At 42.6% G+C, this 16,630-nt stretch overlaps 1 protein-coding gene across 1 annotated transcript in view; it reads right to left on the bottom strand.

Moving 5' to 3' along the window:
* The window catches only part of LOC118378823 (FRAS1-related extracellular matrix protein 2-like), an 85,310-nt gene extending 68,883 nt beyond the window's left edge, over window positions 1-16,427 (bottom strand). The window contains 7 exon segments of the mRNA XM_052460719.1: window positions 669-2,889; window positions 2,988-3,452; window positions 5,754-5,900; window positions 6,059-6,271; window positions 6,482-6,545; window positions 15,399-16,134; window positions 16,334-16,427. Of these exon segments, the coding sequence (XP_052316679.1) occupies window positions 669-2,889; window positions 2,988-3,452; window positions 5,754-5,900; window positions 6,059-6,271; window positions 6,482-6,545; window positions 15,399-16,134; window positions 16,334-16,427 (3,940 nt within the window).
* Window positions 16,428-16,630: the final 203 nt, after the last annotated feature.

The raw sequence follows: 16,630 nt of genomic DNA, 5'->3' as shown, positions 1-16,630 counted from the left end.
TTAGGTTTAGGATTTGATTAGATTAGGATAGGTCTGGGTCTGAAATGGGCCCTGGTACTAGATTAGTTAGGTTAGGATTAGGATTTGATTAGATTAGGATAGGTCTGGGTCTGAAATGGGCCCTGGTACTAGATTAGTTAGGTTAGGTTTAGGATTTGATTAGTTTAGGATAGGTCTGGGTCTGAAATGGGCCCTGGTACTAGATTAGTTAGGTTAGGATTAGGATTTGATTAGATTAGGATAGGTCTGGGTCTGAAATGGGCCCTGGTACTAGATTAGTTAGGTTAGGTTTAGGATTTGATTAGTTTAGGATAGGTCTGGGTCTGAAATGGGCCCTGGTACTAGATTAGTTAGGTTAGGTTTTGGTTTAGGATTTGATTAGATTAGGATAGGTCTGGGTCTGAAATGGTCAAGGGTAGTGCACTAGATAGGGGACAGCATTTGGAATGCAGAGTAATCAGTCGAGTAAATCTTCCTACTCTGACATGTTTTACTTTCAGAACACCTTGACATTGCTTCTGTTTTAGGTTATTTGCACTTCCAATTATAACTGTAATTGACTTTGCTAATATATATATATATATATATATATATATTGTACGTACATTTTAATTGTTTGGACAAAAGGTAAGACAGTAAACCTTGATATGAAGTTGGAGACACCAGACGTTGCAGGCAGCCCTGCTCCGGATCCCTGCGGATGATAAACATCACAGTCCCGTCCTCTGAGTCCAGATCGGTGGCTTTGAGGATCTTATTGGTGATGACTTTCCATTCCCTGAACTCCACCTCCAGCCCAGTGTTGATCGCCAGGCGAGGGGTCTCGTCGTCGACCGGTATCACCGTGACGATGACCTCCTTCTCTACGACGTGTTTCCCGTCCGTTACTTTCACCGAGAAGTTGTCGTGTCTCGTCTCAGAACCATCGTGTTCGTAGACGATGGTGGAATCGGTTCGGATCTGATCCAAGGTGAACGTCACAACGATAACGGTCCCTGTCGCCAGGTGCTGGACGATCTTCCCGTGTTTTGGAGGAACCACGACCTCGAATTCCAAAACATCGCCCGGAACGTCGAGGTCGACCACATTGAGGATCGGAACGTCGACCCCGAGGCTCATCCCTTCCATGACCACGAACTCTCGCGTGAACACCTGAGGCTCCTCATCGTTGTCTGGGAAGATCACAAAGGTCAAAATGCTCATCTCTGATTGGTTAATACCGTCTGAACACTGGAGCGTCGTCCTATCCTCGACGGGTTCCGTTCCTTTATGTATACTCTGAACGTAGACGACATTCCCGAGTCGAACGTCTCGGTAGTGGAACGCCGTCACAGCAATTCCCGCTCTGGACTTCTCCGAGCCAGGACTGGCTGAGGTGATCTCTAAGTATCCGAATGTCGGCTGGACCAGGATGGTACAGAGAACAACGTCAACGTCAGTGTCAGAGTCCTCTACTCTGATGTTCTCTACTGTTACCACTTTCTTCCCTCCTTCCGTGACCTTTAACAGATCCCCGACACTGATTATGGGTGGAACGCTGTCAACAGGAAGTATCGACACCTGCACTTTGACCTTCTGAATGACTCTGTTGCCCCCGGAGATCCACGGACCAATCACGGTGAGCGTGAAGGTGTCGTTGTGTTTCCCAGGTCCGACCTCGCCACTGGTGTGGACATAGGTCACCTGTCCGTCGATGATGTCACGCAGCGTCAGCCTATCAGAGGGCACGCCCTGCACCTGGACGACCCCGAAGCGAGGAGGTTGTTCGATGAGAAAGGTGAGGTCATCAACGTGCATCCTGCCGCTGACCTGGACTTTGTCTCCTGTGATTTGAATCTGTCCGTTCTCGTGTACCTCTATGATTATATGGAGTTCACGCGGTGTTGGAGGGTCCGTCGGTGGCGTTGCCACGACAGCCAGAGTAACGACGTTGATTCTGATCGTCACGGGAACCTTGTGGTATCCATCGCTAACGTCCACTTTTACGACATCACTCCCTGGACCGTTACCACGGTGAATGTACACTACCACACCCCTGTTGATGTCTGCCAGGGTGAAATAGTTCCACACGGACAGATCTACACCAACACATCTCAGAACGCCAAACTTTGGAACCTGGGTCACGATGAACGTGATACTATCAGCACTCGTATCCTGATCTGTAGCATCCAACACATCTTTAGGGAACACATACGTATGGTTTACATTGACGTCGAGGTCGACACTAGTTTTGGTGACTGGGGGTTTGTTGTCCACTGGTTGCAGGTTGATAGTAAAGACTCCATCTACAGAGTGTCCTACTGGATCTTTCACAATAAAGGTGAACTGGACCACTCTAGGTGTGGTTCCCAACTCCAGATCTGGTGGCTTATAGGCTACTTTGAGGTGGTTGACCTGTGCCTGGGTGAACTCAGTGACAACAACATTAGGGTTGTCAGTCAGAACGATATGGCCCAGTGGTGTTGGGTCGTTCTGGTCTGTGTTAGTGGGTGGGATAACGATAATATACCTCAGGTCTCTGTCGTCAGAGTCTAGATCTGTGAAATGTAAACATGTCTTCTGTATCGGAGTGAGTTGGTACTCGTTGACGGTCAGGACTAGAGTGGAACCGGGGAAGGGTTCCGGTGCGAGGTCGTCAACCGGGTGGATTCCGACGAGGAACATGTTGTCGCCTGATTGGTTGGGAGGGACGTTGTCGTCCTGGCAACGGAACACTAATTGGTCAGTGAAGGTGGAGGTGAGTTGAGGTCCGGTGTGTTGGTAGAACACCCTACCCTCTGTTACGTCTCGTTGGAGCCATTCGGTGACGACGCATTCGTAGACTCGCTCGGCGGTGTTGAATGTCCATCCGGTGAGGTTCACAGGTGGGTGTGATTGTCTGAGAAACACCTAATAATAATACAATCCATTTCATAAAAGAAGAATCGCAAAGCTCCAGACAAAATATAATAATGAAGGCAAAATACATTAAGAATCAAGGAACTCACCTGTCCGATGGTCGAGAACGGCGCCACGAGGACAAACTTCACTGTCGAGACTTCAGAATCAACATCCGTCGCACTTAGAACCACCGATGATATCATCTTGGTCTCCTTCCGCGACAGGATCAACCCGGTGTTGACATTGATGACCGGAGCCTCGTCGTCCATGGCGACAATCGTCACTGGGAACAGGAAGTCGACGTGGACTTGCCCGTCCGTCATGCGGAACAGGATGTTATCGGAGAACGTTTCGGAACCGTCGTGTTCGTAGACAACCAATCCGCTGTCGAGTTGCGCCGGCGTAAAGAACTCCTGTTGCCGCGGTGACCCGAGAGGCGACCCAAGGACTGTCAGGACGCCGTGTTTACATCCTCGGAGGACGGTGATCCTGACGTCTGACAGGTTGTCTTCGTCGCTGATTCGGAGGTTATGGTTGGACGACAGCGGTCTGGACTGGCCCTTAAACAGCATCTGGGAAGGACAGAGCGAGAGACCAAAAGGTTGATAATGCCAGAGGCCTCATAAGACATTATGGACCTTTGGAAAGTATTCAGACCCCTTGACTTTTTCCACATTTTGTGATATTACAGCCTTATTCTAAAAATGTATTCATTTGTTTTTTTGTCTCATCAATCTAAACACAATACCACATAATGACAAAGCAAAAACATTTATTGTTATATTTTTGCTCATTTATAAAAGCTTGGCACACCTGTATTTGGGGAGTTTCTCCCATTCTTCTCTGCAGATCCTCTCAAGCTCTGTCAGGTTGAATGGGGAGCGTTGATGCACAGGTCTCTCCAGAGATGTTCGATCAGGCTCAAGTCCGGGCTCTGGCTGGGCCACTCAAGGACATTCAGAGACTTGTCCCGAAGCCACTCCGCGTTGTCTTGGCTGTAGGGAGGGTGCCAGGTTTCCGTCAGACGTGACCCTTGGCATTCAGGCCAAAGAGTTGAATCTTGGTTTCATCAGAGCAGAGAATCTTGTTTCTCATGGTCTGAGAGTCTTTAGGTGGCTTTTGGCAAACTCCAAGCTGGCTGTCATGTGCCTTTTACTGAGGAGTGGCTTCCGTCTGGCCACTCTACCATAAAGACCTGATTGGTGGAGTGCTGCAGAGATGGTTGTCCTTCTGGAAGGTTCTACCATCTCCACAAAGGAACTCTAGAGCTCTGTCAGAGTGACCATCGGGGTCTTGGCCACCTCCCTGACCAAGGCCCTTCTCCCCCGATTGCTCAGTTTGGCCACATGGCCAGCTCTAGGAAGAGTCTTGGTGGTTCCAAACTTCTTCTGTTTGATGGAGGCCACTGTGTTCTTGGGGACCTTCAATGCTGCAGAAATGTTTTGTCACCCTTCCCCAGATCTGTGCCTCGACACAATCCTGTCTCGGAGCTCTACGGACAATTCCTTCGACCTCATGTCTTGGTTTTTGCTCTGACATGCAGTGTCAACTGTGTGACCTTATACAGACAGGTGTGTGCCTTTCCAAATCATGTCCAATCAATTGAATTTACCACAGGCTGACTCCAATTCAGTTGTAGAAACATCTCAAATATGATCAATGAAAACAGGATGAACCTGAGCTCAATTTTGAGTCTCATAGCAAAGGGTCTGAATACTTATGTAAATAAGGTATTTCATGTGTATTTTTTTTTATACATTGATACATTATGGGGTATTGTTTTATACATTGATACATTATGGGGTATTGTTTTATACATTGATACATTATGGGGTATAGTTTTATACATTGATCCTGTAGCTCAGTTGGTAGAGCATGGCGCTTGTAACGCCAGGGTAGTGGGTTCGATCCCGGGACCACCCATACGTAGAATGTATGCACACATGACTGTAAGTCGCTTTGGATAAAAGCGTCTGCTAAATGGCATATATTATACATTACGGGGTATTGTTTTATACATTGATACATTATGGGGTATTGTTTTATACATTGATACATTACGGGGTATTGTTTTATACATTGATACATTATGGGGTATTGTTTTATACATTGATACATTATGGGGTATTGTTTTATACATTGATACATTACGGGGTATTGTTTTATACATTGATACATTATGGGGTATTGTTTTATACATTGATACATTATGGGGTATTGTTTTATACATTGATACATTATGGGGTATTGTTTTATACATTGATACATTACGGGGTATTGTTTTATACATTGATACATTATGGGGTATTGTTTTATACATTGATACATTATGGGGTATTGTTTTATACATTGATACATTATGGGGTATTGTTTTATACATTGATACATTATGGGGTATTGTTTTATACATTGATACATTACGGGGTATTGTTTTATACATTGATACATTATGGTGTGTTGATTGCTGAATATTTTTCATTTATTTCATCCGTTTTAAAATAAGGTTTTAACGTAACACAACGTGGAAAAAGTCAAGGGGTCTGAATACTTTCCGGACAATTACACAATTTGATGGTGCGTGTGTGTGTGTGTGAGTGAGTGAGTGTGTGTGTGTGTGTGCATGCGTGCGTGTGCGTGCGCGTGTGTGTGTGTGTGCGTGTGTGTGCGTGCGTGCGCGTGTGTGTGCGTGCGCGTGTGTGTGCGTGTGCGTGTGCGTGTGTGCGTGCGCGTGTGCGCGTGCGCGTGCGTGCGCGTGTGTGTGTGTGTGTGTGCGTGCGTGCGTGTGTGTGTGAGTGGTGTGTGAGTGGTGTGTGAGTGGTGTGTGTGTGTGTGCGTTGTGTGTGTGTGAGTGTGTGTGCGTGCGTTGTGTGTACCTGTCCAGTACTGATGGTGACTACAGGAGCCAGTGTGTTCATGGGTTTGACTATTATCATGAAGGAGAAGCGTTCTGAAGCGACCCCGTCTGAATCCACCACCTCCATCTCTACATGGACGATCCTCTCAGAGGGACGACTAGAATCCTGGGGCAACAATTACTTTATTTACACTATGTTCTTACCTACTAACCTTATTTATATTTGACACGTTTTAAATACTTTGGTCACTCCAAAGATACGTCATAAATAATGTTAATAATTGGGAAAATTAACACAATATACAAATACTCAAATTTACTCGCCTCTGCTGGAGGTCTGTAGGCGATCTTCAGGTCTTTGACGTCCCGCTGACGGAACGACGCTATTGGCTGGTTCTGGTCGTCCGTGCTGATGATGTCACCTTGGTCTGGAGCCAACGGAGTGAGGATGTTGAAGATGAGGTCATCAGAGGCGGACTCTGCGTCTTCCGCTGCCAACACGTCACTGGTGATGGCCGTCATCACAAACTGGTCCACCTGTATAGTGAATAAACGTTTTGTTTTAAATGACATAAATAAATATTTTTGATCAGAATAGCATGTTGCGTCATTTTTTTTTACACGTGTAAAGTTGTCTTTTTTTGTTGGGTGATTGTGATACGGTGTCGGTGTTAATCACTGACTAAATAAATAGACCGATCAATCACTCAATCCGTCCGTCAATCAATGAATCAATAATAGGTGTACCTCCATCATCAACATGGTGAGAAAGCTGGGTCTGGGAGGGCTGTTGGTGATACCCTCTCGGATCCTGAATAGAATACATCACACATACATCACACAAGATGACCCCAGAGATGACCCCAGAAGTGACCCCAGAGATGACCCCAGAAGTGACCCCAGAGATGACCCCAGAAGTGACCCCAGAGATGACCCCAGAAGTGACCCCAGAGATGACCCCAGAAGTGACCCCAGAGGGTCACCTATGGTAACACATGTATAAAAGCATTTAAGTGAACCCAGAGATGACCCCAGAGATGACCCCAGAGATGACCCCAGAGATGACCCCCTAAGTGACCCCAGTGGGTCAAAACCATACAGTGAGGCATCTAATGACAAAGGACTGGACTATTCTCTACATAACACCCTGTTCTCTACATAACATCCTGTTCTCTACATAACATCCTGTTCTCTACATAACACCCTGTTCTCTACATAACATCCTGTTCTCTACATAACATCCTGTTCTCTACATAACATCCTGTTCTCTACATAACACCCTGTTCTCTACATAACACCCTGTTCTCTACATAACACCCTGTTCTCTACATAACATCCTGTTCTCTACATAACACCCTGTTCTCTACATAACACCCTGTTCTCTACATAACACCCTGTTCTCTACATAACACCCTGTTCTCTACATAACATCCTGTTCTCTACATAACATCCTGTTCTCTACATAACACCCTGTTCTCTACATAACATCCTGTTCTCTACATAACACCCTGTTCTCTACATAACACCCTGTTCTCTACATAACACCCTGTTCTCTACATAACACCCTGTTCTCTACATAACATCCTGTTCTCTACATAACACCCTGTTCTCTACATAACACCCTGTTCTCTACATAACACCCTGTTCTCTACATAACACCCTGTTCTCTACATAACACCCTGTTCTCTACATAACACCCTGTTCTCTACATAACACCCTGTTCTCTACATAACACCCTGTTCTCTACATAACACCCTATTCTCTACATAGTACCCTATTCTCTACATAACACCCTGTTCTCTACATAACACCCTGTTCTCTACATAACACCCTGTTCTCTACATAACACCCTGTTCTCTACATAACACCCTGTTCTCTACGTAGTACCCTATTCTCTACATAACATCCTGTTCTCTACATAACACACTGTTCTCTACATAACATCCTGTTCTCTACATAACACCCTGTTCTCTACATAACACCCTGTTCTCTACATAACATCCTGTTCTCTACATAACACCCTGTTCTCTACATAACACCCCGTTCTCTACATAACACCCTGTTCTCTACATAACACCCTATTCTCTACATAACACCCTGTTCTCTACGTATTACCCTATTCTCTACATAACACCCTGTTCTCTACATAACACCCTGTTCTCTACATAACACCCTGTTCTCTACGTAACATTTACATTACATTTACATTTAAGTCATTTAGCAGACGCTCTTATCCAGAGCGACTTACAAATTGGTGCATACACCTTAAGACATCCAGTGGAACAGCCACTTTACAATAGTGCATCTAAATCTTTTAGGGGGGGGTGAGAAGGACATCCTGTTCTCTACATAACATCCTGTTCTCTACATAACACCCTGTTCTCTACATAACACCCTGTTCTCTACATAACACCCTGTTCTCTACATAACACCCTGTTCTCTACATAACACCCTGTTCTCTACATAACACCCTATTCTCTACATAACACCCTATTCTCTACATAACACCCTGTTCTCTATATAGTACCCTATTCTCTACATAGTACCCTATTCTCTACATAACACCCTGTTCTCTACATAACACCCTGTTCTCTACATAACACCCTGTTCTCTACATAACATCCTGTTCTCTACATAACACCCTGTTCTCTACATAACATCCTGTTCTCTACATAACACCCTGTTCTCTACATAACATCCTGTTCTCTACATAACATCCTGTTCTCTACATAACACCCTGTTCTCTACATAACATCCCGTTCTCTACATAACACCCTGTTCTCTACATAACACCCTGTTCTCTACATAACATCCTGTTCTCTACATAACATCCTGTTCTCTACATAACACCCTGTTCTCTACTTAGTACCCTATTCTCTACATAACTCCCTGTTCTCTACATAACATCCTGTTCTCTACATAACATCCTGTTCTCTACATAACATCCTGTTCTCTACATAACACCCTGTTCTCTACATAACATCCTGTTCTCTACATAACACCCTGTTCTCTACATAACATCCTGTTCTCTACATAACATCCTGTTCTCTACATAACACCCTGTTCTCTACATAACATCCTGTTCTCTACATAACATCCTGTTCTCTACATAACACCCTGTTCTCTACATAACACCCTGTTCTCTACATAACACCCTGTTCTCTACTTAGTACCCTATTCTCTACATAACTCCCTGTTCTCTACATAACATCCTGTTCTCTACATAACACCCTGTTCTCTACATAACATCCTGTTCTCTACATAACATCCTGTTCTCTACATAACATCCTGTTCTCTACATAACACCCTGTTCTCTACACCCTGTTCTCTACATAACACCCTGTTCTCTACATAACACCCTGTTCTCTACATAACATCCTGTTCTCTACATACACCCTGTTCTCTACATAACATCCTGTTCTCTACATAACACCCTATTCTCTACATAACACCCTGTTCTCTACATAACACCCTGTTCTCTACATAACACCCTGTTCTCTACATAACATCCTGTTCTCTACATAACACCCTGTTCTCTACATAACATCCTGTTCTCTACATAACACCCTGTTCTCTACATAACACCCTGTTCTCTACATAACACCCTGTTCTCTACATAACACCCTGTTCTCTACATAACACCCTGTTCTCTACATAACACCCTGTTCTCTACATAACACCCTGTTCTCTACATAACATCCTGTTCTCTACATAACACCCTGTTCTCTACATAACACCCTGTTCTCTACATAACACCCTGTTCTCTACATAACACCCTGTTCTCTACATAACACCCTGTTCTCTACATAACACCCTGTTCTCTACATAACATCCTGTTCTCTACATAACACCCTGTTCACTACATAACACCGTTCTCTACATAACATCCTGTTCTCTACATAACATCCTGTTCTCTACATAACACCCTGTTCTCTACATAACATCCTGTTCTCTACATAACATCCTGTTCTCTACATAACATCCTGTTCTCTACATAACATCCTGTTCTCTACATAACATCCTGTTCTCTACATAACACCCTGTTCTCTACATAACACCCTGTTCTCTACATAACACCCTGTTCTCTACATAACATCCTGTTCTCTACATAACACCCTGTTCTCTACATAACACCCTGTTCTCTACATAACACCCTGTTCTCTACATAACACCCTTTTCTCTACATAACATCCTGTTCTCTACATAACATCCTGTTCTCTACATAACATCCTGTTTCTACATAACATCCTGTTCTCTACATAACACCCTGTAACACCTGTTCTCTACATAACATCCTGTTCTCTACATAACATCCTGTTCTCTACATAACACCCTGTTCTCTTCTACATAACACCCTGTTCTCTACATAACACCCTGTTCTCTACATAACATCCTGTTCTCTACATAACACCCTGTTCTCTACATCCTGTTCTCTACATAACACCCTGTTCTCTACATAACACCCTGTTCTCTACATAACACCCTGTTCTCTACATAACACCCTGTTCTCTACATAACATCCTGTTCTCTACATAACATCCTGTTCTCTACATAACATCCTGTTCTCTACATAACACCCTGTTCTCTACATAACATCCTGTTCTCTACATAACATCCTGTTCTCTACATAACATCCTGTTCTCTACATAACACCCTGTTCTCTACATAACACCCTGTTCTCTACATAACATCCTGTTCTCTACATAACATCCTGTTCTCTACATAACATCCTGTTCTCTACATAACACCCTGTTCTCTACATAACACCCTGTTCTCTACATAACATCCTGTTCTCTACATAACATCCTGTTCTCTACATAACACCCTGTTCTCTACATAACACCCTGTTCTCTACATAACACCCTGTTCTCTACATAACATCCTGTTCTCTACATAACACCCTGTTCTCTACATAACATCCTGTTCTCTACATAACATCCTGTTCTCTACATAACACCCTGTTCTCTACATAACATCCTGTTCTCTACATAACATCCTGTTCTCTACATAACACCCTGTTCTCTACATAACATCCTGTTCTCTACATAACACCCTGTTCTCTACATAACATCCTGTTCTCTACATAACATCCTGTTCTCTACATAACATCCTGTTCTCTACATAACATCCTGTTCTCTACATAACATCCTGTTCTCTACATAACACCCTGTTCTCTACATAACATCCTGTTCTCTACATAACATCCTGTTCTCTACATAACACCCTGTTCTCTACATAACACCCTGTTCTCTACATAACATCCTGTTCTCTACATAACACCCTGTTCTCTACATAACACCCTGTTCTCTACTTAGTACCCTATTCTCTACATAACTCCCTGTTCTCTACATAACATCCTGTTCTCTACATAACATCCTGTTCTCTACATAACACCCTGTTCTCTACATAACATCCTGTTCTCTACATAACATCCTGTTCTCTACATAACATCCTGTTCTCTACATAACACCCTGTTCTCTACATAACACCCTGTTCTCTACATAACATCCTGTTCTCTATATAGTACCCTATTCTCTACATAGTACCATATTCTCTAACAAAGTACCATATTCTCTATAAAATATAATATTCTCTACATAGTATCCTATTCTCTACCATGTACCATATTCTCTACCAAAGTACCCTATTCTCTAACAAAGTACCATATTCTCTATAAAATATAATATTCTATACATAGTACCCTATTCTCTATATAGTACCCTATTCTCTACATAACACCCTGTTCTCTACATTGTACCCTATTCTCTACATAACACCCTGTTCTCTACGTAGTACCCTATTCTCTACATAACACCCTGTTCTCTACATAACACCCTGTTCTCTACAAAGTACCCTATTCTCTAACAAAGTACCATATTCTCTATAAAATATCATATTCTCTACAAAGTACCCTATTCTCTAACAAAGTACCATATTCTCTATAAAATATCATATTCTCTACATAGTATCCTATTCTCTACCATATACCCTATTCTCTACCAAAGTACCCTATTCTCTAACAAAGTACCATATTCTCTATAAAATATCATATTCTCTACATAGTATCCTATTCTCTACCATGTACCCTATTCTCTACAAAGTACCCTATTCTCTAACAAAGTGCCATATTCTCTATAAAATATAATATTCTCTACATAACACAATGTTCACTACATAACACCCTGTTCTCTACGTAGTACCCTATTCTCTACATAACACCCTGTTCTCTACGTGTACCCTATTCTCTACATAACACCCTGTTCTCTACGTAGTACCCTATTCTCTACATAACACCCTGTTCTCTACATAACATCCTGTTCTCTACATAACATCCTGTTCTCTACATAACACCCTGTTCTCTACATAACACCCTGTTCTCTACATAACACCCTGTTCTCTACATAACATCCTGTTCTCTACATAACACCCTGTTCTCTACATAACACCCTGTTCTCTACATAACACCCTGTTCTCTACATAACATCCTGTTCTCTACATAACACCCTGTTCTCTACATAACATCCTGTTCTCTACATAACACCCTGTTCTCTACATAACACCCTGTTCTCTACATAACATCCTGTTCTCTACATAACATCCTGTTCTCTACATAACACCCTGTTCTCTACATAACATCCTGTTCTCTACATAACACCCTGTTCTCTACATAACATCCTGTTCTCTACATAACACCCTGTTCTCTACATAACATCCTGTTCTCTACATAACATCCTGTTCTCTACATAACACCCTGTTCTCTACATAACACCCTGTTCTCTACATAACATCCTGTTCTCTACATAACATCCTGTTCTCTACATAACACCCTGTTCTCTACATAACACCCTGTTCTCTACATAACATCCTGTTCTCTACATAACACCCTGTTCTCTACATAACACCCTGTTCTCTACTTAGTACCCTATTCTCTACATAACTCCCTGTTCTCTACATAACACCCTGTTCTCTATATAGTACCCTATTCTCTACATAGTACCCTATTCTCTACATAACACCCTGTTCTCTACATAACACCCTGTTCTCTACATAACACCCTGTTCTCTATATAACACCCTGTTCTCTACATAACACCCTGTTCTCTACGTAGTACCCTATTCTCTATATAGTACCCTATTCTCTACATAGTACCCTATTCTCTAACAAAGTACCATATTCTCTATAAAATATCATATTCTCTACATAGTATCCTATTCTCTACCATGTACCCTATTCTCTACAAAGTACCCTATTCTCTAACAAAGTACCATATTCTCTATAAAATATAATATTCTCTACATAGTACCCTATTCTCTACATAGTACCCTATTCTCTACATAACACCCTGTTCTCTACATAGTACCCTATTCTCTACATAACACCCTGTTCTCTACATAGTACCCTATTCTCTACATAACACCCTGTTCTCTACATAACACCCTGTTCTCTACAAAGTACCCTATTCTCTAACAAAGTACCATATTCTCTATAAAATATCATATTCTCTACAAAGTACCCTATTCTCTAACAAAGTACCATATTCTCTATAAAATATCATATTCTCTACATAGTATCCTATTCTCTACCATATACCCTATTCTCTACCAAAGTACCCTATTCTCTAACAAAGTACCATATTCTCTATAAAATATCATATTCTCTACATAGTATCCTATTCTCTACCATGTACCCTATTCTCTACAAAGTACCCTATTCTCTAACAAAGTGCCATATTCTCTATAAAATATAATATTCTCTACATAACACAATGTTCACTACATAACACCCTGTTCTCTACGTAGTACCCTATTCTCTACATAATACCCTGTTCTCTACATAGTACCCTATTCTCTACATAACACCCTGTTCTCTACGTAGTACCCTATTCTCTACATAGTACCCTATTCTCTATATAGTACCCTATTCTCTACATAGTACCCTATTCTCTACATAACACCCTGTTCTCTACATAGTACCCTATTCTCTACATAGTACCCTATTCTCTATATAGTACCCTATTCTCTACATAACACCCTGTTCTCTACGTAGTACCCTATTCTCTACATAGTACCCTATTCTCTACATAACACCCTGTTCTCTACATTGTACCCTATTCTCTACATAACACCCTGTTCTCTACATAACACCCTGTTCTCTACATAGTACCCTAATCTCTATATTGTACCCTATTCTCTACAAAGTACCCTATTCTCTAACAAAGTACCATATTCTCTATAAAATATCATATTCTCTACATAGTATCCTATTCTCTACCATGTACCCTATTCTCTACAAAGTACCCTATTCTCTAACAAAGTACCATATTCTCTATAAAATATCCTATTCTCTACAAAGTACCCTATTCTCTATATAACACCCTGTTCTCTACGTAGTACCCTATTCTCTACATAACACCCTGTTCTCTACATAACACCCTGTTCTCTACAAAGTACCCTATTCTCTAACAAAGTACCATATTCTCTATAAAATATCATATTCTCTACATAGTATCCTATTCTCTACCATGTACCCTATTCTCTACAAAGTACCCTATTCTCTAACAAAGTACCATATTCTCTATAAAATATCATATTCTCTACATAGTATCCTATTCTCTACCATGTACCTTATTCTCTACAAAGTACCCTATTCTCTAACAAAGTACCATATTCTCTATAAAATATCATATTCTCTACATAGTATCCTATTCTCTACCATGTACCCTATTCTCTACCAAAGTACCCTATTCTCTAACAAAGTACCCTATTCTCTAACAAAGTACCATATTCTCTATAAAATATCATATTCTCTACATAGTACCCTGTTCTCTACATAGTACCCTATTCTCTACATAACACCCTGCTCTCTACGTAGTACCCTATTCTCTACATAGTACCCTATTCTCTATATAGTACCCTATTCTCTACATAGTACCCTATTCTCTACATAACACCCTGTTCTCTACATTGTACCCTATTCTCTACATAGTACCCTATTCTCTATATAGTACCCTATTCTCTACATAGTACCCTATTCTCTACATAACACCCTGTTCTCTACATTGTACCCTATTCTCTACATAACACCCTGTTCTCTACGTAGTACCCTATTCTCTACATAACACCCTGTTCTCTACATAACATCCTGTTCTCTACGTAATACCCTATTCTCTACATAGTACCCTATTCTCTACATAACAACCTGTTCTCTACATAGTACCCTATTCTCTACACAACACCCTGTTCTCTACATTGTACCCTATTCTCTACATAACACCCTGTTCTCTACATAGTACCCTATTCTCTACATAGTACCCTAATCTCTATATTGTACCCTATTCTCTACATAGCACCATATTCTCTATAAAATGTCATATTCTCTACATAGTACCCTATTTTCAATATAGTACCCTATTCTCTACATAGTACCCTATCCTCTATATAGTACCCTATTCTCTACATAGTACCCTATTCTCTATATAGTACCCTATTCTCTACATAGTACCCTATTCTCTACATAGTACCCTATTCTCTACATAGTACCCTATTCTCTACATAGTACCCTATCCTCTATATAGTACCCTATTCTCTACATAGTACCCTATTCTCTACATAGTACCCTATCCTCTATATAGTACCCAAAGTTAGAAAACATAAACAATGCAAACCTGACTGTGATGAGGAAGTACTCCTGCTGCGTGGCCCTCCCGTGTTGGTCTAGTAACTCTGCTAGCATGGGGATGTAGTCGATATGAGGTGAGTCAGAGGAAGGGGTGAGTTTATAACGAACACCCATGTTGACGAAAGCATGGCAGTCCGTCGGTTGACCGTTGGTGACGTAATTCAAAAGAGTTCCATGTCTGGGGAAACCGCCCGTTCCGATCAACAAGGTGAGTTTACACCGCGACGCGGAACCGTGGGAACCGAAACCGGACCCGCTGAATGGAATCCCCAAGCTCTGACCATTGATGGCGCTAGAGATCCCGTCCAGCTCGCTCACGATCAGCGGAGTGTTCGTGGTCACGACCTCTCGACCGTTCGCGGTCGCCTCGACCTCTAAGGTCAGCGGTATAACCAGCGTGTCCGTCTGCGTGTCATACCTCACCTGTAACCTCACCGTATCCCTGGTAATGACCTTTGAACCGAAATGCATGTACTTCACCTGGCCTTTCTCGAACGCGCACGGGAACTTCTTTGGGATGAGTGTTCCCGGGATGACAGCGCGGTCATAGTCGAAGACCGTGACGTAGCAGGAGTCGCCTGGAAGGACTCTGGTCACCAGGTCACAGAGAGGATCCAGGTAGGCCCAACTCCCCCGGGGGACCTTCAGCCCTCTGTTGCCCAGGATGATGGACCCTGGCTGGGGTCGGGGCCGATGGTGGTAATGGTGCCAGTTGGTCCCTTCTACAGACGGACAACAGAGATCCAGCATGAGAGAGATACAGAGATATATCAGAGGTTGCCGTTTCTGTGTTGTTTGGTGTCGGCGTTGCCGTCCAGGGCTGGACTCAGGATCCAGCTCTTCTCCTGCCGTTGTTGTAGCCATAGTGTTCGCTTTCTCTCTGTCTGTCAGGACTGTGGCTGCTGGAGGCCCTTTATATACCGGGACCCTCCTCTGAGACCCTCCTCTGAGACCCTCCTCTGAGACCCTCCTCTGAGACCCACCTCCGCCTCCCTTTCCCAAACCCACTCCTCATATTTCGCTCTTTTACAGACCCTTCTCTCTCTCTCCCCAAAAACCCTCTCTCCATGCAGACTTTTTTCTCACACCCCTCCCTCACTCTACAAACATTTACCGAGGGGGGCGGAAGGCACTCCAAAGTACTTCCACCAAACTGAGTAAAACCCCCTTAGAACAAATACCTCTCCACACATTACCTCTCCACACATTACCTCTCCA

This window comes from Oncorhynchus keta, chromosome 13, assembly GCF_023373465.1.
Source record: "Oncorhynchus keta strain PuntledgeMale-10-30-2019 chromosome 13, Oket_V2, whole genome shotgun sequence".
Lineage (NCBI taxonomy): Eukaryota > Metazoa > Chordata > Actinopteri > Salmoniformes > Salmonidae > Oncorhynchus > Oncorhynchus keta.
This window is presented reverse-complemented; position numbering and strand designations above follow the sequence as displayed.